General features: G+C 45.5%; 3 protein-coding genes across 7 annotated transcripts in view; all 3 read right to left on the minus strand.

Moving 5' to 3' along the window:
* On the minus strand, window positions 1–4,650 carry LOC134396381 (gastrula zinc finger protein XlCGF57.1-like). Its single transcript, XM_063122863.1, has 2 exons — window positions 4,568–4,650; window positions 1–2,526 (listed from the first exon to the last, which is right to left on the minus strand). Exon 2 carries the CDS (start codon window positions 2,353–2,355, stop codon window positions 622–624), a length of 1,734 nt encoding a protein of 577 aa, XP_062978933.1. The 5' UTR covers window positions 2,356–2,526; window positions 4,568–4,650; the 3' UTR covers window positions 1–621.
* Window positions 4,651–8,299: 3,649 nt separating this feature from the next.
* LOC134396276 (zinc finger protein 850-like) overlaps window positions 8,300–23,661 on the minus strand; it is an 89,940-nt gene continuing 74,578 nt past the window's right edge. For 2 of the 5 annotated variants that reach the window (XM_063122701.1, XM_063122702.1), the window contains exon 2: window positions 8,300–12,301. In XM_063122701.1, the coding sequence (XP_062978771.1) occupies window positions 8,534–12,130 (3,597 nt within the window). In that variant the 5' untranslated portion in view covers window positions 12,131–12,301 and the 3' untranslated portion in view covers window positions 8,300–8,533. Of the gene's footprint in view, window positions 12,302–18,081; window positions 18,150–18,967; window positions 19,000–23,661 lie in introns of those variants that run through there. The other 3 variants (XM_063122699.1, XM_063122700.1, XM_063122704.1) reach the window with 3 other exon arrangements.
* Window positions 23,486–23,661, minus strand: part of LOC134396346 (zinc finger protein 260-like) — an 80,210-nt gene continuing 80,034 nt past the window's right edge. The window contains exon 3 of the mRNA XM_063122814.1: window positions 23,486–23,530. The gene's annotated coding sequence lies outside the window, so the exon portion shown is untranslated. The remainder of the gene's footprint in view (window positions 23,531–23,661) is intronic.

A 23,661-nucleotide genomic window follows, 5' to 3' on the forward strand; every position in this document is an offset into this window, starting at 1 on the left:
GAGGATCACACAACACCAACATTTAGGGGCATCCAAGGGGCTGTAAAAGGAACACAGAATGTCAAAACCAAGTCGCCCACTCCACAACATTATACGACTTTCTGTCATAAGACACAGTTGGGAGATCATGGGCTGGATCCGATTGGGGCCTTGCACGTGCGGCTGGCCCCACTGTCACCAGTCCACACGTGACTGAAATGTAGCACTTCAGGGGGCAAGAGACAACAGGAGAGAAAAAGCTACTTTCTGGAATGGGCTGAACATGCAAGGCCCCTTTTGGATCCAAACCATAATATGATTTACACATTGGTTGACAAAATTATGTCCTTAAAAGACAACCGTATATGGACACAGGGAATGATTAATGTAATCACCCATGTGTATTTAAATCCTTTTTACTGTGAGGCTTCTTTGATGTAAAGTAAGACTTGTGCTCTGCCTCAAGCTCTATTTATACTCCAGATACTGAAACAATAATCTTGAGACCATAAATGGACTCAAATGGCTCTACTGGAGCTCTTAACCAAGGAAAGGTCTGGGAGTATTTATACTGGATGACCCTAGTTCTGTAGTTGCATTGGAGTCTGCCCCATAAGGAGAGCTGTGTTCCTGAACAGGCCCTTACTCAATTGCATTTCCTGGGAGAAATGGTACTCTGGGAGTCAGGTAGGCCCTCCCACCATGGCTCTGAGTATCCCACCGGATACACTGCAAACTGTGCTCTGTTGAGCCAAGGGTATTGGGAGGAGAATCTGGAATCAGGGCTGGGCATACAACAGGGTTCAATGGTTTGCTGGGAACTTTAGACAAGGCGTCACTATCACAGAACCCCTCATCTTGCCCCAGGATTATGGTAACAGAAGGATGATCAGGAGTATCAGATTTCTCCTCATTCAAAGAAGTTTCAGTGGGAGCACTTTGATACCTCTGGTGGGATCTCTTTTCAAGCAACAAACAATTAAAAGGGATCTCCCCTGTGCGAGTTCTCTGATGATATATAAGGCTTCTCCTATTAGTAAAGCTCTTTCCACACTCCAGACAGGTAAATGTTTTCTCTCCTGTATGAATTCTTTGATGTCTAGCAAGTTGCTGCTTATAGCTAAAACTCTTTCCACACTCCAGACATTTAAATGGTTTTTCTCTTGTATGAGTTCTTTGATGACATTGGAGGGCAGCCGTCCGGCAGAATGTCTTTCCACACTCCAAGCATTCAAACGGTTTATCCCCTGTGTGAGTTCTTTGATGGGCATGAAGGTCATGCTTATTCCTGCAACCCTTTCCACACTCCAGACATTTAAATGGGTTGTCTCTATGAATAAGCTGATGGCGTGTAAGGCTCTGCCTACAAAAGAATCTCTTTTCACACTGCGAACATTCAAATGGTTTCTCTACTGTGCCTGTGTGAGTTCGCTGATGACTTGCAAGGGTCCCCTTCCTCCCGAAGCTCTTTCCACACTGCAAACATTTAAATGGTTTTTCCCCTGAATGGATTCTTTGATGGATAGTAAGTGACCTCTTACAACTAAATGCTTTTCCACAGTCCAGACAAATGAATGGTATCTCTCCTGTTTCTGTGTGAATTTGCTGATGTATTGCAAGGCTTGCCTTCCATCTGAAGCTCTTTTCACATTGCGAACATGCAAACGGCTTCTCCCCTGTGTGCATTCCTTGATGAAAAGCAAGGCTGTTCTTTGAGCTGAAGCTCTTTCCGCACTCCAAGCATTTATGAGGTGTCTCCCCGAAGTGCCTTCTTTGATGCCTTCGAAAGTCACTACTGCAGTGGAATCTCTTTCCGCACTCCAGGCATTTAAATGGCTTCTCCCCAGTGTGAGTTCTTTGATGCTCTTGAAGGTGACTACTGTAGTAGAAAGCCTTTCCACATTCTAAACATTTAAATGGCTTCTCCCCAGTGTGAGATCTTTGATGCCCTTGAAGGTCACCACTGCAGTAGAATGCCTTTCCGCATTCCAGGCATTTAAATGGCTTCTCCCCGGTGTGTCTTCTTTCATGCACTTGAAGGGCACCCTTCTGGGAGAATCTCTTTCCACACTCAAAGCATTCAAAAGGTTTCTCCCCTGAGTGGATTCTTTGATGGATAGCAAGCGCCCCCTTCTGACTAAATGCTTTCCCACACTCCGGACAGTCAAATGGCTTCTCCCCTGTGTGCGTTCTTTGATGGGCACAAAGGGCGGCCTTGTCCTTGAATCTCTTTCCACACTCCTGGCATTTATGTTGTTTCTTTGCTGCATGGGTTGTATCATGGTCACCCAGAGCTGATTCATGAGAGTTCGTTCTTCCAGACGCAGGGGATTTCTTCTCTCTCTTTTCTTTGGGTGTTTTTCGCTTTACCATCATTGCATGAAGGTCGGAATCAAGACATATATTCCTCTCTTTATTTCTTGGCTTTCACTCCACATTGTTCACCATGTCTTGACTCCCAATACTTTCTTTCACATCGGGCAACTGATCGCTTTCTCTGGACACTTGACGTGCAATTTCATTTGTTTCCCCCCCACGCATACCCAGCTGAAAGAAATAGAGGAAGAGAAGATGAGTGCAAAAGGAGCGGCACTTCCAAATCAGGGAATTAACTTATTTCCATATTTAGAAGGGAACAATTCAGTTGCCAAAACCTAATCAAACTTCATCTCCGAAAGCATAACCAGGAGCAAGGACTCCAAAAAGAATTTAAGGGAAACTGGGAAGACTCAAACTCCAGCAGAGTTTATTTTCAAAGTTATGAATTGGCCTCCCCCATTAAGAAAAGCAGGCTAGCCCAATTCCTCCCCGTGCCCCAGCCTCATCTTGAACGAGAAAGAGGGGCAGCCATGATCTGGCGAAGCGAAGACTTCACATAGACTTTCATGACTCTGAGTACTCAGCCCTGAGCCAGCACTCTCCATTTGGACTGCTTTTTGCACTCTCTTACATGGTACCACCATGAACCCATCAGTCTGCGTGCTGCTCATCCAACCAGATCTAGGATAGACCTTGACCAAGGAATATACAGTCCAAGGAATATACAGTGTGAATATACAGCTCCACATTTAAAGCATGTGATACTTTAATAAACAACTTGAGCCCGTTATTCACATTTAAAGCATGTGAATAACGGGCTCAAGTTAAAGGAAGGCAGATTCCAGCTGGACATCAGGAAAAACTTCCTGACTGTTAGAACAGTATGACAATGGAATCAGTTACCTAGGGAGGTTGTGGGCTCTCCCATACTAGAGACATTCAAGAGGCAGCTGGACAACCATCTGTCAGGTATGTTTTAAGGTGGATTCCTGCATTGAGCAGGGGGTTGGACTCGATGGCCTTGTAGGCCCCTTCCAACTCTGCTATTCTATGATTCTATGGTTCTATAAGGCCACAGATAAGAAGGCCCTGTCTCTCCTACTCACCCCTCCCTACTCCTCTCATCCTAGCCTCAAATGGTGGTGGGATGAAGAGCAGAACATTCCCTAACAAAATCAACGGGTGGCTGGAATCATGGGAGAAAAGGGAGTCCTTCAGAGGGCCTGGTCCCAAACAGCTCAGGCGATCACGGACACTTCAATGCGTGCTTGGGTGCTTGGCATGAAAGAAGCCCCAGGTTCAATGCCTCCAGCTAGTGCTACGAAAGAGACCTGCCTGACATTTTGGAGAGTCGCTTTCAACAGTGTTGACAATACTAGGGTTACATGGTCCAATGAAACGGCACAGGATTGTCCAGCCATTTCCTGTGCTCGTAGCAAACATCAAACAGCCTTGGAGTGACGTGCGCCACAGAGTGGATCCCAGGCACCAATCTGGCAGCAGCAATTTGCACCGGATGCTGTATACAAACCTTCCTGAAAGGAGCCCCACACAGGTCACTGTGCACCTTAACATTGGCAAGATATAGAATCATAGAATAGCAGAGTTGGAAGGGGCCTACAAGGCCATCGAGTCCAACCCCCTGCTCAATGCAGGAATCCACCCCAAAGCATCCCTGACAGATGGTTGACCAGCTGCCTCTTGAAGGCCTCTAGTGTGGGAGAGGCCACAACCTCCCTAGGTAACTGGTTCCATTGTCATACTGCTCTAACAGTCAGGAAGTTTTTCCTGATGTCCAGCTGGAATCTGGGTTCCTTTAACTTGAGCCCGTTATTCTGTGTCCTGCACTCTAGGAGGACCAAGAAGAGATCCTGACCTATATATCTATATATAGATATCAGTGAGAAAAATCCAACCACAATAAACAATATCTGTCAAATACGACCTCCATTAGTCCTCGTCCCCCTCCCTTCTTTTTCAGCCACTGCTTTTTCTCCACCCCCACAGCACCATGCAAGACTCCGTGCTCCTCTACCATTCCCGGCCCACCCCCGGAGAGGGGGTGAGGGGATCTCTGAGGGGACCCTGCAAACAGCAACCATGTGAATCTTTGGGCCCCACTTGGCGAGTGGGCTGCATGGACCAACACCCCCCCCCATGCTTCCCTCCCTCTCTCTTCTGAAAGGAGGCTTTTCTCTTCCTCCTCCCAAAAGCAAACCATTGCTGCTGCCCGCGTCCTCCTCCTCCTCCCTGCAATGCAGCCCCTCACCTCTTTGCCCTCCCCGCGGACCACCTCTTCTTCCTCACAGGTAAATTTCACCGGTCTGACTTCCATCCCTGAACAACAACAAATACTGGTGCAGCTCTGGGTGTTTCTCCCCCAATTGAGGAACTTCCTGCTCTTCTAGGAACTAAAACTCGGTGCGGGGCTGAAGGGCAGGAGCTGGGCTGCCCCCCCCTTCCTGCTGCCCCCCTTCACCGGAGCTTTTAGGCGGCTTCTCTTGGCTCCTTCCGAGCTGCTGCTTTTCCCTCTCGCGAAGACCCTGGCAGGAAGCGGGGACGGAGTCCGGGCTCCGGCTGCAGCAGGGGAGGCGGGCAGGGCCGGCGGTGCGGCTTCTCCTTCCGCAGAGTTGGCCAGAAAACGCTTCGATTAGTTCAGGCCTTCCCCGATCTAGTGTCCTCCAGATGCGTTCGACTGCAATTCCCATCATCCCCAGTCAGCACCGCCACCAGCCACGTGTGTGCTAAGATTCGATCTTATTTTGGTTCCTATTATATGGCAGCCCAAACAGTCTTCCCTGGCCATAAGAACATGAGAAGAGCCCTACTGGATCAGACCAAGGGTCCATCTAGTCTAGCACTCTGTTCACACAGTGGCCAACCAGCCAAGGAATAACAAGCAGGACATGGTGCAACAGCACCCTCCCACTCATGTTCCCCAGCAACTCGTGCACACAGGCTTAGTGCCTCCAATACTGGAGATAGCACACAACCATCAGGGCTAGCCTTTGCCTCCAGGAATTTTTCCAACCCCCTTTTAAAGCCATGCAAATTGGTGGTCATCAATACATCTTGTGGTAATGAGTTCCATAATTTTAACTATGCGCTGTGTGAAGAAGTCCTTCCTTTTATTTGTCCTGGATCTCCCACTAATCAGCTTCATGGGATGACCCCTTTGGGTTCTAGTATTTTGAGAGAGGGAGAAAAATGTCTCCCTGTCCACATTCTCCATTCCATGCATAATTTTGTACACCTCTATCATGCCTCCTTAGCCTCCTTTTTTCCAAGCTAAACAATTCCAGCTGATGTAACCTTCCCTCATAGGGGAGACAGCCCCTTCATCATTTTAGTTGCCCTTTTCCCAGCTCTATAATATCCGTGTTCAGGTGTGGTGACCAGAACTGTACACAGTATTCTAAGTGTGGTCGCACCATAGATTTGTATAAGGGCAGTACGATACTGGCCCTTTTATTCTCAATTCCTTTTTGTATAATGCCTAACATGGAATTTACTTTCTTTACAGCGGCCACACACTGAGTGGACATTTTCATTGAGCTGTCCACCACAACCCCAAGACCTCTTTCTTGTTTGGTTACCGCCAGCTCAAATCCCATTAGGTTATACTTGAAGTTGGGGGTTTTGCCCCAATGTACATCATCTTACACTTGGTCATATTGAACAGCATCTGCCATTTGGATGCCCACTCTCCCAGCTTGGAGAGATCCCTTTGGAGCTCTTCACAATCCCTTTGTTTTAACAACCTTAAATAATTGGTGTCATCGGCAAACTTGGCCACTTCACTGCTCATACCTAATTCCGGATCATTTATGAACATGTTGAAAAGATTTGGTCCCAAAACTGATCCCTGTGGTACCCCACTATTTACTTCCCTCCATCAGGAGAATTGACCATTTATTCCTACTCTCTGCTTTCTGCTCTTTAACCAGTTACTGATCCATAAGAGGACCTCTCCTCTTATTCCATGACTACTAAGTTTATTCAGGTGTCTTTGGTAGGGGACTTTATCAATAGCCAAGTAAACAATGTCCACCAAATCACCCCAGTCTACATGTTTGTTGACACTCTGAAAGAACTCTAGTAGATTAGTGAGAGAGAACTTGCCTTTGCAGAAGCCATGTTGATTTTTTTATTTGATCCAAAGTTTATTGTACTAGCCAAAAGCAATGACAAATACATCAAAAGAAAACAAACATACATATCTACAGTAATACAAATAACTCGAAAATACACAGATAACTTGAAATTTACCATAACTAAAACTCAATTTTCACTTAGCAGTCTGAATTAATAATAATGCTTTCAGCCAATTTACCTGGAACAGATGTCAAGCTAACCGGCCTGAAATTTCCTGGATCCCTTTTTGAAAATTGGTGTTACATTGGCCATCTTCCAGTCCTCTGATACAGAGGCTGAGCTTAGGGACATGTTGCATATTCTTGTAAGAAGGCCCACAATTTCATATTTGAGTTCTTTGAGAACTCTAGGATGGCTGCCATCTGGGACTGGTGATTTAGTTGCTTTCAATTTGTCAATGAAGTTGAGAACTTCATCTTTTGTCACCACTACTTGCCTCAGTTCCTCAGACTCCCTTCCTGAAAACATCAGTTCAGGCGTAGACATCTGTCCCGTAGCCTCTGCAGTGAACACTGATCCAAAGAATTCATTCAGCTTCTCTGCAATTTCCCTGTCCTCCTTTAGTACTCCCTTAACTCCACTGTCATCCAACGGTCCAACTGCTTGCCTAGTTGGTTTCCTGCTTCTGATATAGATGCATCATGGCAAAGTCACGAGTGCCATTGCTCCTGGTTTTTTAAAATTTTCTGGTGAATTGTACAGCAAGACCTATCGGTGTCCACCATTTTAAGTTTCTAGCTTATCTGGAAGTGGATTAGAATTTCTAGACATATACACACACACACACACACACACACACACACACACACACACACACACGTTCAGCTTTATATGTATAGAAGAAACATTAGCTGTATTACACCTCCAACAATTAGCTAACGTAGATAAACCCTGTTTAGAGAGATGTTCCCGGGTCAAATGCACAAGGAAGAAGAAAAAGACTCCCCCACTCCAGCTTCAGTTTGTTGGCTCTCATCCAACCCATTGCTGAGTCTAGGCACTGATCCAGGTCTTGCACTGCCCTCACCATATTCAGATGTTACCAGGAGCTAGAGCTGTGTCTCATCAGAATGGCAAAAATAGAGCAAAACGTAACTGACATGACATTTTGTGACGTGCACCTCTAACAGCTATAACTGTGGGAAGAACCCTCTCCATTTGTGCCAAGAATCTAATGCCTCCATTTAGAGGAAGGATCCCAATTAAAGATTCCAAAACTGATTTAGCTGGAAAAGCAGATCTGGGGCCTCATCTACACCAAGCAGGATATTGCAGTATGAAAGTGGTATATAAAAAGTATATCCTGAGCCACACTACTGCTTTATAGCAGTATCGAAGTGCACTGACAACTGTTGGGGCCAATTGACACATATACCACATACCACTTTCGTAGTGCTATATCTTGCTTGGTGTGGCTCCTGCCTTTTATATACCACTTTCATACTGCAATATCCTGCTTGGTGTAGATGAGGCCTAAGTGGGAAAGATCAACATTTAGAACACATCAACATTGAGCAGGGGGTAGGACTCGATGGCCTTGTAGGTCCCTTCCAACTCTGCTATTCTATGATTCTATGAAATAGGCTTGATGATATAAACAAGATCTGGAAGGCCAAACCCACCTTTATTAATTGGATGTTGCATCTTTTTCAAGGATATTTGTGGCAGAGGGGGAACCTTCAAACTTTTACCTAACAGAGCAATGAGTGCAAGTGCTAAACTAAAATTCAACTGCCAGTGCGGTCAACATTTGTCCATGGGAAGGAGGCACCTTCTTGTCCTTAAAAGACAACAGTATATGGACACAGGGAATGATTAATGTAACCACCCATGTGTATTTAATACATTTGTACTATGAGGCTTCTTTGATGTAAAGTAAGACTTGTGCCCTGCCTTAGGCTCTGTTTATACTTCAGACACTGAAATGTTTCTCCTGTCATGAGCACATAAATGGAGACAAATAGCTCTAATGCAGCTCTTAACCAAGGAAAAGTCTGGGAGCATTTGTTCTGGCTGACCCGGTTTCTGAAGTTGCATCGGAGTCTGCCTCACAAGTAGAGCCATGTTCCTGAGCGGGGCCTTAAACAAGCGTATTTCCTGGGAGAAAGGGTACTCTGGGAGTCAGGTAGGCCCTCCCACCATGGCTCTGAGTATCCCACCGGATGCACTGCAAACTGTGTTCTGTTGAGCCATGGGTGGTGGGAGGAGAGTCGTGAATCACAGCTGGGCTAGCGACAGGAATGAATGGTTTGCAGGGAACCTCAGACAAGTTGTCACGGTCACTGTACCCCTCATCTTGCCCCAGGATTATGGTAACAGAGGGAAGATCAGGGGTATCAGACTCTTCCTCCTCCTTCAAAGAAGTCTCGGTGGGAGCACTTTGATTGTATTGCAGAGGACCCCCCTGGTGAAAGCCCTTTGCAAGCCCCAAGCAATTAAAAGGGATCTCCCCTTTGCAAGTTGTCTGATGGTTTCTAAGGTATCTCCTCTCACTAAAGTTCTTTCCACACTGCAAACATTGAAAAGGTTTCTCTCCTGTGTGAATTCTTTGATGTCTAGCAAAGCAATGCTTATCACTAAAACTCTTGCCACACTCCAGGCATTTAAATGGTTTTTCCCCTGTGTGAGTTCTTTGATGACGTTGAAGGGCAACCTTCTGGCAGAATCTCTTTCCACATTCCAAGCATTCAAATGGTTTCTCCCCTGAGTGTGTTCTTTGATGGGCAGTAAGTGCCCTCTTCTGATTAAAAGCTTTTCCACACTCCAGACAGATAAATGGCTTCTCTCCTGTATGAATTCTCCTATGTCTAGCAAGGTCATGCTCATCCCTGAAACTCTTTCCGCACTCCATACATTTAAATGGGTTGTTTTCTGTGTGAATTAACTGATGGCGTGTAAGACTGTATCTGGATAAAAAATTCTTTCCACACTGCGAACATTTCAAGGGCTTTTCTCCTGTGCCTGTGTGAATTTGCTGGTGTTTTGCAAGGTTGTTTTTCCACCTGAAGCTTTTTCCACACTGCAAACATTCAAATGGTTTCTCCCCTGAATGAATTCTTTGATGTAAAGTAAGGCCATTCTTCTGCCTGAACTTCTTTCCACACTCCAGGCATTTATGTGGCTTTTCTCCAGTGTGCCTTCTTTGATGGTCTTGAAGGACACTACGGCAGTGGAATCCCTTTCCACACTCGAGGCATTTAAATGGCTTCTCCCCTGAGTGTATTCTTTGATGGACAGTAAGTGTCCCCTTCTGACTAAATGCTTTTCCACACTCCTGACATTCAAATGGTTTTTCCCCTGTGTGAATTCTTTGATGAGCAGCAAGGCAATGCTTCTCTCTAAAACTCTTTCCGCACTCCGGGCATTTAAAAGGTGTTTTCCCTGAGTGAGTTCTTTGATGACCTTCAAAGGCAGCCTTCTGGCAGAATCTCTTTCCACACTCCAAGCATTCAAATGGTTTCTCGCCAGGGCTTATTCTTTGATGGACAGTAAGTGCCCACTTCCGACTAAATGCTTTTCCACACACCAGACAGATAAATGGTTTCTCTCCTGTGTGAATTCTTTGATGTTTAGTAAGTCCATGTTTATCTTTGAAACCCTTTCCGCACTCCAGACATTTAAACGGCTTGTCTTCTCTGTGAATAAGCTGATGACGTGTAAGGCTCTGCCTAGAAAAGAATCTCTTTTCACACTGTGAACATTCAAATGGTTTCTCCACTGTGGCTGTGTGAATTCGCTGATGTATTGTGAGGCTCACCTTCCACCTAAAGCTCATTCCACACTGAAAACATTTAAATGGTTTCTCCCCAGAGTGGATCCTTTTATGGTTAGTAAGTGCCCCCTTCTCCCTAAATGCTTTCCCACAGGCCAGACAGATGAATGTTTTTTCTCCTGTGTGAATTCTTTGATGTCTAGCAAAGTAATGCTTATCACTGAAACCCTTTCCGCACTCCAGACATTTAAATGCCTTGTGATCTCTGTGAATTACCTGATGACGTGTAAGGCTGTTCCTCGAAAAAAATCTCTTTCTACACTGTGAACATTCAAATGGTTTCTCATCTGTGTGAATTCGCTGATGTATTACAAAGCTCTCCTTCCTGCTGAAGCTCTTTCCACAATGCGAACATTCAAATGGTTTCTCCCCTGTGTGCAATCTTTGATGTAAAGTAAGGCTGTACTTTGAGCTGAAGCTCTTTCCGCACTCTTGGCATTTATAAGGCGACTCTCCGATGTGCCTTCTTTGATGCTGTTGAAGGATACTGCTACAGCGGAAGCTCTTCCCACACTCCAAGCATTTAAACGGCTCCTCACCGGTGTGTGTTCTTTCATGCACTTGAAGGGCACCCTTCTGGCGGAATCTCTTTCCACACTCAGAGCATTCAAAAGGCTTCTCCCCAGTGTGGATTCTTTGATGCCCAGTAAGTGCCCCCTTCTGATTAAATGCTTTCCCACACTCCGGACAGATAAATGGCTTCTCTCCTGTGTGAATTCTTTGATGTTTAGCAAGGTCATACTTATCTGTGAAACCCTTTCTGCACTCCAGACATTTAAAGGGCTTGTCTCCACTGTGAATAAGCTGATGACGTGTAAGGTTGGGCCTAGAAAAGAATCTCTTTTCACACTGCGAACATTCAAATGGTTTCTCTACTGTGCCTGTGTGAATTCGCTGATGTATTGCAAGGGTCACCTTCCACCTGAAGCTCTTTCCACACTGCAAACATTTACATGGTTTTTCGCCAGAGTGGATTCTTTGATGGAAAGTAAGTGCCCTTTTCCAACTAAATGCTTTTCCACACACCAGACAAATGAATGGTTTTTCTCCGGTGTGAATTCTTTGATGTCTAGAAAGGTAATGCTTATCGCTGAATCTCTTTCCACACTCCAGACACTGAAATGCCTTGTGTTCTCTGTGAATTAACTGATGACGTTTAAGGCTGCGCTTGGAAAAGAATCTCTTTCCACACTGTGAACATTCAAATGGTTTCTCGTCTGTGTGAATTCGCTGATGTATTACAAGGCTCTCCTTCCACCTGAAGCTCTTTCCACACTGCGAACATTCAAATGGTTTCTCTCCTGTGTGCAGTCTTTGATGTAAAGTAAGGCTGTTCTTCGAGCTGAAGCTCTTTCCGCACTCTTGGCATTTGTGTGGCGATTCCCCAATGTGTGTTCTTTGATGAGCTTGAAGGGCAGCCTTCTGGCAATATCCCTTTCCACACTCCAAGCATTTAAATGGTTTCTCCCCTGAGTGTGTTCTTTGATGGACAGTAAGTGCCCCCTTCTGCCTAAATGCTTTTCTACACGTCTGACAGGTAAATGGTTTCTCTTCTGTGTGAATTCTTCGATGTTTAGCAAGTTCATGCTTATCCCTGAAGTTCTTTCCGCACTCCAAGCATTTAAATGCCTCCTCGCCAGTGTGTCTTCTTTCATGCACTTGAAGGGCAGCCTTGTGGCAGAATCTCTTTCCACACTCGAAGCATTCGAAGGGTTTCTCCCTTGAGTGGATTCTTTGATGGATAGCAAGCGCCCCCTTCTGACTAAATGCTTTTCCACACTCTGGACAGTCAAATGGCTTCTCCCCTGCATGCGTTCCTTGATGGGTATGATGAGAGATCGTTTTTCCAGACACAGGGGATTCCTTTTCTCTCGCTTCTTTGGGTGTTTTTTGTTGAACCATCATTGCATGGAGGTCAGAATCCAGACATATATCCCTATCTTTATTACTTGGATTCCCCTCCAGCTAGTTCATCTTGTCTTGATTCCCAGTATTCTCTTTTACATCGGACAACTTAACACTTTTTCTGGACACTTCATGTGGTCTTTCATTTGTTTTTTCCCCACGCATCCCCAGCTGAAAGAAATAGAGAAAAGGAATGTGAGTGCAAAAAGTGCGGCATGCCCAAACCAGAGAATCAACTCGTTGTTCCCACCACTTCGAAGGGAACAATTCAGTTGCCAAAACCTAATCAAACTTTATCCCACCAAGCATAATCAGGAGCAAGGACTCCAATGAGAATTTAAGGGAAACTGGGAAGGCTCAAACCACAGCAGAGTTTATTTTCAGAGTTATGCATTGGCCTCCCTTGAGGAGAGCAGACTAGCCCAATCCCTCCCCACATCCTCCCATCTAGAACGAGGAAGAGGGGCAGCCCTTAGCTTTACAAGGCCATGATCCAGGCAAGCCAAGACTTCACATAGACTCTCCGCCCTGAGCCAAAACTCTCCATTTGGACTGCTTTTTGCTCCCTCTTACATGGGGCTATCATGGACCTATCGGACTGTGCTCATCCTACCAGATCTAAGATACAACTTCCGGTCACTTGACTGGCTGGTCCAAGGAATATACAGTGAGAATATGCTAGGAAGGGCAGTTTTTTATTTAAGCATTTATTTTATTCATTTTCATTATTCGTATTCTGTTCCACATCTAAAGCTGATCCTGAAGCAGTGGACATCAAGATGTGAAATAATAAATAAACCATTCCTTCACTGCAGGAATGTGGAATGTACAGTTAAATGTAACTGAATTTTAAACACTGCCTTTAGAAATTCCTTCTGCCTTGAAGATAACTCTTTTTAAATAAATAAATGCTACTATATTTATTTTTTTCCTCCGCTGTGTGAGCTCTCTGCTGCACATCAACAGCACTATTGTAGTGGAAACCCTTTCCACACGCGAAGCATTTAAATGGTTTCTCCCCTGAGTGGATTCTCCGATAGTTAGGAAGTGCCCCCTTCAGACTAAATCCTTTTCCACATTCCAGACAGATAAATGGTTTCTCTCCTGTGTGAATTCTTCCATGTTTAGCGAAGCCATGCTTCTCGCACAAGAAATAAAAAAGCTCAAGGGGACATTCAAAACATTCCTGACTGTTAGAGCAGTACGACAATGGAAGCAGTTACTTAGGGAGTTTGTGAGCTCTCCCACACTAGAGGCCTTCAAGAGGCAGCTGGACAACCATCTGTCAGGGATGCTTTAGGGTGGATTCCTGCATTGAGCAGGGGGTTGGACTTGATGGCCTTGTAGGCCCCCTTCCAACTCTGCTATTCTATGATTCTATGAAAAGGGGCATGTTGCAGCTGCAGCAAAAACCCAACATGTTAATAACCCATTAAAACACAATGGTCTTCACTATCAGCCTAAGAACTGGAGGCAGCCTTCTCAGGATCGGGAGCTCCACAGGGCCACAGATAAGAAGGCCCTGTCTCTCCTACTCACCCACGCCCTACTCCTCCCATCCTAGCCTCAGATGGTGGTGGGATGAGGAGCAGAATGTTCCCTAACAATATCAATGGGTGGCCAGAATTATGGGAGAGAAGGGAGTTGTGACAAAATGATATTTTATATGTTATTGTTTATACATGTATATTTGTTTGGTTCAGGTTTTGATTTGCTGTGGCCAATACTTTTATTTTCAGGAAATGATAGGTAAGGAGGGGGGACTTAGAATGGTGAGCAGTGTGAATGGTGTCATCAGATTTGTTGGTTGATTTGAATGGAGAGAGGGAGAGAGAGAAAGAAAGAGTAAGAGGGAGGAGTGAGAGACATTTGTGTTAGCAGAACCACCTCCATTTTTAACAGGAAACTGTAAAATCTCCATTGCACACCAAGCAAAATGTCATAATGCCCTGTATGAGAATGTCTCCTTGTGTGCGTCCTTGCATCCTTGATTACTAATATAAACAAGAGTCCTGGCTCCAGCTGTCTGTGTCGAAGTTAACTCTCTGTAACTTACTGTCAGGCCAAAGGTATTGTTTACAGGACTGTTTAGCATAATTAGCTATGCCTCAGTGTTATGTTCTGATTGGTTAATGCTGCTACTGGGCCCTGCCCCTTGAAAGCTTTAATACTGTACCATATTCCCTATGTTTTTGGTCTGATTGCTCCCTTTGAAGAGACCAGGCCTTGATTACTAATCAATAAAGCGCTTTTGAACCCTCTGTCGCTGGAATGGTGGAGTCGTGCTTAAGGGCTGTTTGGATCTCGTCCTTGGGTGAAAAGAACATTGATCTAACATTTGGGCACTTTTTGGCTGTTAGGGAGAGTCAGTTAGTAAGGGTAGGAGTGAGTGGGGTTTAGTAGAGGCTTGTTTCAGGATAGTATTAAGAAAGTGGGGTTATAGGATTTGGAGGTGGTTAGGATTCCCTGGGAGGTTAAGGGAGGTAGATATATGTATACAATGCAGAACAAACCTTTTCCTATATGAATAAACTTTATTCTTATTTTGTTTTATCAACCACGTCTGCTCAGTCATAAGCGTTACTTCAGCTGGACAACACACACACAGAGAGGTTTATTAGTCCCTCATTCTTTTAGAAGATAGTGTTGTCCCTCAACCAGGGGTTAAAGGCTCACTACCCCGGCGTGTTAATAGCCAATCAAACACACGAGGCTGGAGAATGCTCTTAATCCATTTACTTCCGATATTGCAGTATGGGGGTGCTCTCCGGTTCTACAAAATGGAGGCACCAAGAACAAAGGTGTTAATCTGGTGCTAAAAGGGTTAAATTATGCTGTACAAAGAAGGCTACTCCGAATGAAATATGGATGATTCTGGAATGGGGTGGCTTGAGTGAGGGTTTGGGGGAGATTTACAAGAAGACCCTCTAAAAAGACCCCAGACTCATATTTGAAATAGCCCCAGAAGTATATTCCAGACCCGTGAGCCATGGACATGAAGACCTTGAAGTTTAAGAGTTGAAGGACTGTCTTTGAAGAAAGAAAAAGAAAAAAACCACAGTGGACGGTTTCCAAGCAGCTTTTCAGAGCACGCTCAAGGCCACGGTGTGCTGAGAGAGTGTGTGGGTGTGCTGACAGAGAGTTGAGCATGCTCAGATGTCCACTAGGAGGGGAAATTGTTATGAAATCCTGTGGCAGCTGCTGATAAGGTCCTCACTCGAAGTTGGGCGTGGAAAGCCATAATACAGAACAAATGTGACACTTGGGAGGAGGTGTTTGGGTGGATATGACCAAATATGTCTGAAGAAGGAACACAAGTTCAAAGAAGATGTCCTATACGCCAGTCAAGACAATACGCCCATATGGCAGCCATGTTTTCTAGACCCCATGCGTATAACACGTGAAATATTGGGAAGGGGGAGACACTTAACTTCTGATTGGTGAATGAGTGGTCTAATCACTTATTCATGCCAATTGTGATTGGAAGAAGGTGGTCTCATCACTTATTGACCCCCACCTTTGAGCCAGAACAAGTGCATAAAAACACAGGTAGCAGAGCTGTAAGACAGAATTTTTAAAATTTTCTCTTCAACTTCACCTCGGACTGGAACTTGACGGAGCTGGGTATTTATGAATCTTGTTACAATTTTAGAAGTTGGGACTCAGAGTATTTTCTTGAAGGTTGGGACTTAAGAGTACCATTAGCCTCTAAGACTTGGATTTAGTTTCTGAAGCTGGAACTTGGAGTTATTTCTAAGTCTTAGAAGTTTTCTGACTTCTGCTTTTAATCTTCACATGCCTAGAGGAACTTCAGCATAGCTTTTCGATTCAGATAGTAAGCGAAGAGAAAGCATAGGGAGGGTTAACTACAATGTTTTAGTATAGTTGAAAGTTTAGTTTAGCTTTAAACCGCAAATAGTAAACAGAAGCGGATAAGAGGAGGAGTCATTGAGCTAGAAGCTCAAGCTGTTATCTTATTAGCTAAATTTGTAATACCTGCTTTTGCAATTGCAATCCTTGTACTTAATCTGGTATTTACATTTTACTCTCTTTTCTTGTAACCACAGAGCGATTGTATACTTATATAACCACCATGCCAATTTGTTTAATTTTGCAATTTTTACAATAAATAGATTCTTAAATACAATCATGTTTGTGGTGATGCTTATCAGCTGGGATTAAATGTTTGTCTTTTTGGATTAGTACTGGTTACCCACTGGGGTGTTTCAGACCCATTTGGTGTAGGTCCTGAGGTTTAAAAGGACCAAATTTACAAAAGGAATCTCACAGTATATATAGGCCCTGACTACAAGAGGGTGTTAGTCTCTTTCTAACCCTTCTAATGGTCAGTTCTGGATTAGCAAGTTAAGTTACATTCAATTTTCAAATTAAGGTGCACAATCTCAATGAGTCATAGGTTACATTCAAAGCTCTATTGGTTGAAAGCTTTCTTCTTTGTCTGCTAGGACCTGATGTCCACCATTAAGGAATGCAAATCTGGCATATAGCCATATGCAGCCACCCTTTGGCAGAGAAGCCATCTTTAACACTTGGCACATTACATTCTTAGGCAAGATGAAATCTCTTCCTGGCTCTATCAATAGGGTGGTGGCAGCGAAGTAGAGGTTTAAAAACAGATGTCACAAAGGCTGATGACACCACAGGAGTCCTTCAGACAGCCTGGTTCCAAACAGCGCAGGGTTTTAAATGTTATAAATGACACTTCAATTTGTGTTTGGGTGCTTTGAAAGAAAGAAGTCCCGGGTTCAATTCCTGACATCACCTAGTGCTAGGAACGAAACGCGCCTGAGATTTTGGAGAGCCACTGCCAAGCACGGTTGACAATACTAGGTTACATGGACCAATGGACTGACTCAGGATTGTGCTCATAGTAAGCATCAAAAAGCCTTGGAGTAATGCGCTCCACAGAGTGGGTTCTGTGAAGACCAGCCGCCAAAATGGCTGCGGTCTTGTTTGGTTCTTTTGGCCTTATTCAGATTTGGCCTGGCCTCCTAGCAGGGAGGAGGGAGGGAGGGTTTGGGAGCAACTCTCAAGATCTGTCTTGGAGGGAACAGTTGGCTGAGCTGAGCGTTCCATCTCTCCCACAACAACACCTGGAAAGTTATCAGCCTGGCCCAAGGTCGTGCTAGGGGGGTGTTGACTTGTTTCAGCTGTGGGAATAACTGCCTGGTGAGGGGGGACGGCCTTGTCTGTAAGGGAGGGGGTGCCAGTGGCCCAAGTGGGGTCTGGGATTGGCTAAGATAGGTCATGAAGCCAACAGACCCAAAAAGGGATAAAGGAGTGGGTAGCCGGGGGGCTGGCTATCTTCCCTGAGGCTACAAGCATGTGGAATGGGCATCATTGTCAGGCTGGGTGACACCTTGGTTTTAGAGAGGGTTTTTGTGTTTTAAAGTGCCTGGATGTTCCAGGGGAGACCAGCCACCTTTGTGGCGTGGTGGGATAATTTTAAGTGTATGCTTGGATTGCGGCTATTCTTTCCTAACCCTTTATCCTTCCCCCACCCCTCTTCTCCCTTCCTTTTCGCCTTTTCTTAAGCCTTGACTAGAGCCTTATGAGTTAGATTTAGTATGTGTAAATAAACTGCTTGGGTCCTTAAGGTGTGTCTGTGTGGTTATTCTCTGAAGAACTGGCTGTTACCATCTTGGGACGGGGTTAGGGAGGTGGCTGTCTGGGAAATTGGATGTTAGGTCCAGAGCCTACCATGCAGGGATGCTGGGTGGACCTCAGCCTTCCTTCACAGATTCCAGATACCAATCTGGTAGAAGCAATTTGCACCCGTTGCAGAACTCACACTTTCCTCATGGGAGCCCCACGCAGGTCACAGCGCAGTAGTGTAACCTTAACATTGGAAAAGCTTCTCAAAACCTGCTAAAGAGCTCTGAGGAGGGAGGTGTTGCGAGGAATGAGTGGATAAGAAGGGAGTTCTCTACCTTAAGTCCAGCAGAGCCAACTCCTCCTTCGAAAAAGCCACAGTTTCTTCCCCAAAGGACAATGGGAACTGAAAGGAATAAAAAGAAGGAAAAACAATGAAATTCTCGTCACAAAGAAATGCAGATACTTGCGCTATTTTACTTATTCATTTCATAGATTTAAATACCACTTTCCAGTGGGCTAGAAAACCAGCTTCCAGAAATGATAAAGACACAACGTATAATACTCCAAACATAGTAAATTAGTCACTGGTCAGCCAACACCGTGCTGGCTGGGTCACCCTTCAGCGAAAGCCTGCGGACGTGTCAAGGTGAGGGCTGACGCCGCCTGCCTTGGGTCCCTGGGGAGCGTGTCCAGAGGGCAGCTGCTGCAACTCTGAGCGCTCTCTTACCTCTGGCAGGGCCTGATCCTTACCTCTGGAGGATCAGGCCCTGCCAGAAGTTCTCCACCTCAGGGCTGCAAGGTCCATCAGTCAGGAAAACCCAAACACCACAAACAATATCTGTCAAATAGCCCGGAGAGTTTCGACTATGGGGTGGTATAAAAACGTAATAAAAAATAATGATAATAATAATAATCTTCATTAATCCTCACAAAAAAATCCGGACTTCCTCCTTCAAGGGTGCTCCCTCCCTTCCTTTCTGGCACTGCTCTTTCTTTGCTCCTCTTCAATACCCCGAACTGGGACTGGGTGGATCTTTGGGTGGATTCTGCAAACAACAACCCTGTGAATCTTTGGGTCCCACTTGGCGACTGTGCTGCATAGCCCAAACCAGCCCCCATGATCCCCTCCCTCTCTCTTCAGAAAGGGGGCTTTTCTCTTCCTCCCCCAAAGCAAAGCATTGGTGCTGCCTCCGTCCTCCTCCACCCTGAAATGTAGCCCACCTCTTTGCCCTCACCGCGGACCAGCCTCCTCCTCCTCCTCACGGGGGAATCTCTGAGTAGATCCTGCAAACAGCACCCATGTGAATCTCTGAGACGGGACTGCATGGACCAAACCCACCCACCCCATGCTTCCCTACCTCTTTCTAATGAAAGGGGGCTTTTCTCTTCCTCCCGCAAAGCAAAGCATCGGTGCCTCCGCCCTCCTCCTCCACCCTGCAATGCAGCCCCCTCACCTCTTTGCCCTCCCCGAGGACCAGCCTCCTCCTCCTCCTCACGGGGGAATCTTACCGGTCTGATTTCCCACCCGGAACACAATGCCTGGCGGAGTTCCGAGTGTTTCTCCCCCAATTGCGGAACTTCCTGCCTCTCTAGGAACCAAGACTCGGTTGAGATTAACCCTTGAAGGACTGAAGGGCAGGAGCTGGGCTGCCCCCCTTCCTGCTGCCTCCCTTCACCGGAGCTTTTAGGCGGCTTCTCTTGGCTCCTTCCGAGCTGCTGCTTTTCCCTCCCCCGAAGACCCTGGGAGGGAGTCCGGGCTGCGGCTGCAGCAGGGGAGGCGGGCAGGGCCGGCGGTGCGGCTTCTCCTTCCGCAGAGTTGGCCAGAAAACGCTTCGGGTTCAGCTTCCCCCGGCCTGGTGTCCCCCATATGCGTTCGACTACAATTCCCATCATCCGCAGTCATCCCCTCCAGCAGCCACGTATGTGGTCAGATTTGATCTTCCTTTGGTCCCTATTATCTTGCACCCCAAACAGCCTCTTCTGGCCATTCAGAGGGAAAGGTTGTGGCCAGGAATATTCATTCCTCTCTTCCTTGCCTGTATCCTGTCGCGATCAAAGGCGGGGTCATCGGAGAAACTGGTTTGACCAGCGGTGGCGAGGTCCTTTGCAAAGAGGAGCAAAGGAGGTTAGGATCAGGGCTCAAGGTGCTGGAAATTCTGGTGGATCTCTTTGGGGACCCACTTCCCATCCCCCTCTGCTAATGTGACCATGCATCAGGACAGTGCCTGGTTGCAGCGGCCTTTGGGAGGGCAAATTCCCTTTTCCTTTTCCATTTCCTCCCCACTCTTACAAAGTCACCCCCAAATGCTTCTTTTTCCTTCTGCAGTTTTAGGGACACCAGTTGATTGAATCCCCACCTCTTTGATCTCTCCCGGACGCAGAAGCCCATTACAAGTGAGCCTGTAAATTCCTGCTGAGTCCTGGCCTAAGTCATTCCCACAACTCAATGACATGAGAGTCTTCACCTTGTCTGGATTGCGGCTCCGCTTGGATGAATCCACTTTTCTGTGTGCGCGTCAAAGAAGAGGCAATGGCTGTGTCGCACTTTCATAAAATCATAGAATAGTAGAGTTGGAAATGGCCTATAAAGCCAGACAGCAGCTAGGCTTATAATGAATGGGGTGGCAAATTCACTTTAAAATAGCTGATCATGTGCACCTTTCTAACAATTGTGTGCAGGTGATTATTGGGAAGGAAAAGGAGGCAGGAAAGTGCATGTGGTGCAGGCTTAAGGGAAAGCCGAATCAAGGCTTTGCTTGTTTTTTACTAAAACGCTGAAACCCACCAATTGCAGCCTGGTGCAAAAGGCATATGCTAGGAATAAAGAGATTCAGAATTTAGGGTTTATTTTTGAGTAGCAGAACTCAGGGAATCCCTCAGTCGTACACATGATGAAATATGAAAAGCCCCTTACGCCAATGTGAATAAAAGTACAAAAGCATGCACACTTCTGGCCCTGGCCCCCACCTTCGTGCCTCCTCATGGAAAATAATAAAGTTCCAGTCTTCACTAGAGGCTCCAAGGTTGTCCTAAACCCTTTGCCCCACACCCGATAGCAGAACATATCAGAGGAAGAAGACCTTGGAACTGGAAGCAAGTCCCATCTCTTCTAGAGACAGAGGCACGTCCAAACCTTAACAACAAGACCCCCACCCCAATGGGCACTGGGGAGTATCTCACAGCTGGCTGGTCCTTGGTCGACCTCGGCAGGGGTCTTATCAAAAGCACAAGAAGTTACATACGGGGAGACACAGTTCCCATAACATGAAACATCGTTTTTCGTGGAAAGGTTAGTTTATGGGAAATGAAGAAAATATGTAATCAATCAGAAGATGGGAGGAGGGACTCTTGTATAACGCACAGAGGGGCTTGGAAGGTTATAAATGTATGTGGCTGGGGATGATGGTTAGAGAGTCTCTGCCGCCAGTTTGTACGAGGTGTGGGGCTTTTCTCCTGTGTACACATAAAATACAGCATCTCTGATTTTGGACCGGTTGTGAAGTCGTCCCTTCCCTTCCAGGTTAGGGGAATTTCCCTAACACACACAAATCCACTGCTGATTACTCCAAGCGTTTTTCATTTCAACAGTATTTTACCTCTCCATGTACATGGGGGTCATTTTGTTGTGGTTCTTCAAGAATTAGCAGTCCACCACCACCCCTTGCTGAAATAGTGCAAGTAATCCAGCGATGTGCTAACTGATCCATATCAATGTTTTGCCAGCCCATACTTTGGGTTCTGAGGAAAGGCCCACTGATGTGGGACCAGAGCTCCCTCTGGCTCTTTCTTTCCCTTTCATGTTCTTGCCTTCATCCACTCCAAACAGGCAAAACATTTAATGTTCTGCTTGACAGTACACCAAGGCCTACCAGCATCCAAAATTGTAAGTTTCTATCTCATCCAGAAGTGGGTTAGAATTTCTGGACATACAAACACATATACCTAATAATGTTTAACTTGCCAACAGAATTGTTAGAGAAAGAGGAAAGGGTATTAGAAGCTTTACTCAGACCATTGGTCCATCTTGTAGTAAAGTATTTTTACTGTGAATCGAACGATCTTGCAGGGCGGGCTCTTTAGGTAGTTGTGAATTTTACTTCACTGACTTCAAAATGTGGGAAGCAAGCCCTGCTGTGGTTGGGGCCCTGCTGTTGTTGGGGCCCTGGACATCTGCCCCACAGCCCAACCCAGCCCTGAAGGCACCATTGGGCCCATCTGGGTCAGGATTGTTAACTCTGACTGGCAAGGATTGTCTAGCTTCCTTTCCCAGCCCTGGCTGGAGCAAATCCCCTCTGAGGAAAAGCTACAACATTTGGGGCTTTTTGGATTAGAAAAAAAGTGACTAAGGGGAGACATGACAGAAGTGAATAAAATTATGGTGTTATATAAATAAAACAAATCTAGTTATGACACCGAGCACCTTTGTACAACCCATTCTCCCTTTCCCTTACTCACTGTTAGACACACTCCCATTTCATACCATCTTTCTTTATACTCTTACTCTCTTTATACCGCCACCAATTAGCTGACTTAGATAAACCCTGTTTAGAGAGATATTCCCAGGTCAAATGCACAAGGAAGAAAAAGACTCCCCCACCCCAGGCCTCATCCAAGCCATTGCTAAAGCTATGCACCGATCCAGGTCTTCATAGAATCATAGAATAGCAGAGTTGGAAGGGGCATACAAGGCCATCGAGTCCAACCCCCTGCTCAATGCAGGAATCCACCCTAAAGCATCCCTGACAGATGGTTGTCCAGCTGCCTCTTGAAGGCCTCTAGTGTGGGAGAGCCCACAACCTCACCAGGCAACTGATTCCATTGTCATACTGCTCTAACAGTCAGGAAGTATTTCCTGATGTCCAGCTGGAATCTGGCTTCCTTTAACTTGAGCCCGTTATTCCGTGTCCTGCACTCTGGGAGGATCGAGAAGAGATCCTGGCCCTCCTCTGTGTGACAACCTTTTAAGTATCTGAAGAGTGCTATCATGTCTCCCCTCAATCTTCTCTTCTCCAGGCTAAACATGCCCAGTTCTTTCAGTCTCTCTTCAGTACAGTGAGTACTACCCTCACTGTATTCAGATGTTACAAGGAGATAGCGCTATATCTCATCAGAATGGCAAAATGGAAAAAACCATAACTGACATGACATCATATGGCCCACATCTCTTACAGCTATAACTTTGGGTGGAACCCACTCCATTTGAGCCAAGAACCTAATGCCTAAATTTAGAGAAAAGATCCCGATTAAAGATTCCAAAACTGACTTCGCTGGAAAAAGCAGATTAAAGTGGTAACGATCAAAATTTAGAACACGTCAATAAATAGGCCTGATGATATAAACATATTCTGGGAGGCGAAACCCACCTTCGTTAATTAGATGTTGCATCTTTTTCTAGGATATTTGTGGCAGAAGGGGAACTCGCAAACCTTTACGAAACAGAGCATTGAGCATTTTTCACCCTTAGAAAATACATTGTGTAAAGAAAAACACACACACATATATAGGAATAGCGTCGTTTTTCATCCTGTGTACCGTTCGTTAAAAAGGGTGGGGGAGAGTTATGCTCATAATTGAATGGACTGAAGACCTAATAACACTATCAGCTTTTGAACGAGGTGTACATTGTACCATGTACATGGTACAATTGATGGTACATTGTACATTGATGGTGCTATATAAATAAATAAATAAATAATAATAATAATAATTATATAGGTGCAACTGGATATATACATGGATATCTGGTCTGCTTTTCCTGAGTGCAAGGGTTAAACTAAAATTCAACTGCAGTTCGGTCAACATTTGTCCGTGGGAAGGAAGGGACGCGTCTTCTTGTCCATTGCCTGGGCCTGACCTGCACCTTTCCCCCTACATCTTCACATATTCCGCATCAGTACATTAGAGGATTCCGTAAG

This window comes from Elgaria multicarinata, chromosome 3, assembly GCF_023053635.1.
Source record: "Elgaria multicarinata webbii isolate HBS135686 ecotype San Diego chromosome 3, rElgMul1.1.pri, whole genome shotgun sequence".
Taxonomy (NCBI): domain Eukaryota; kingdom Metazoa; phylum Chordata; class Lepidosauria; order Squamata; family Anguidae; genus Elgaria; species Elgaria multicarinata.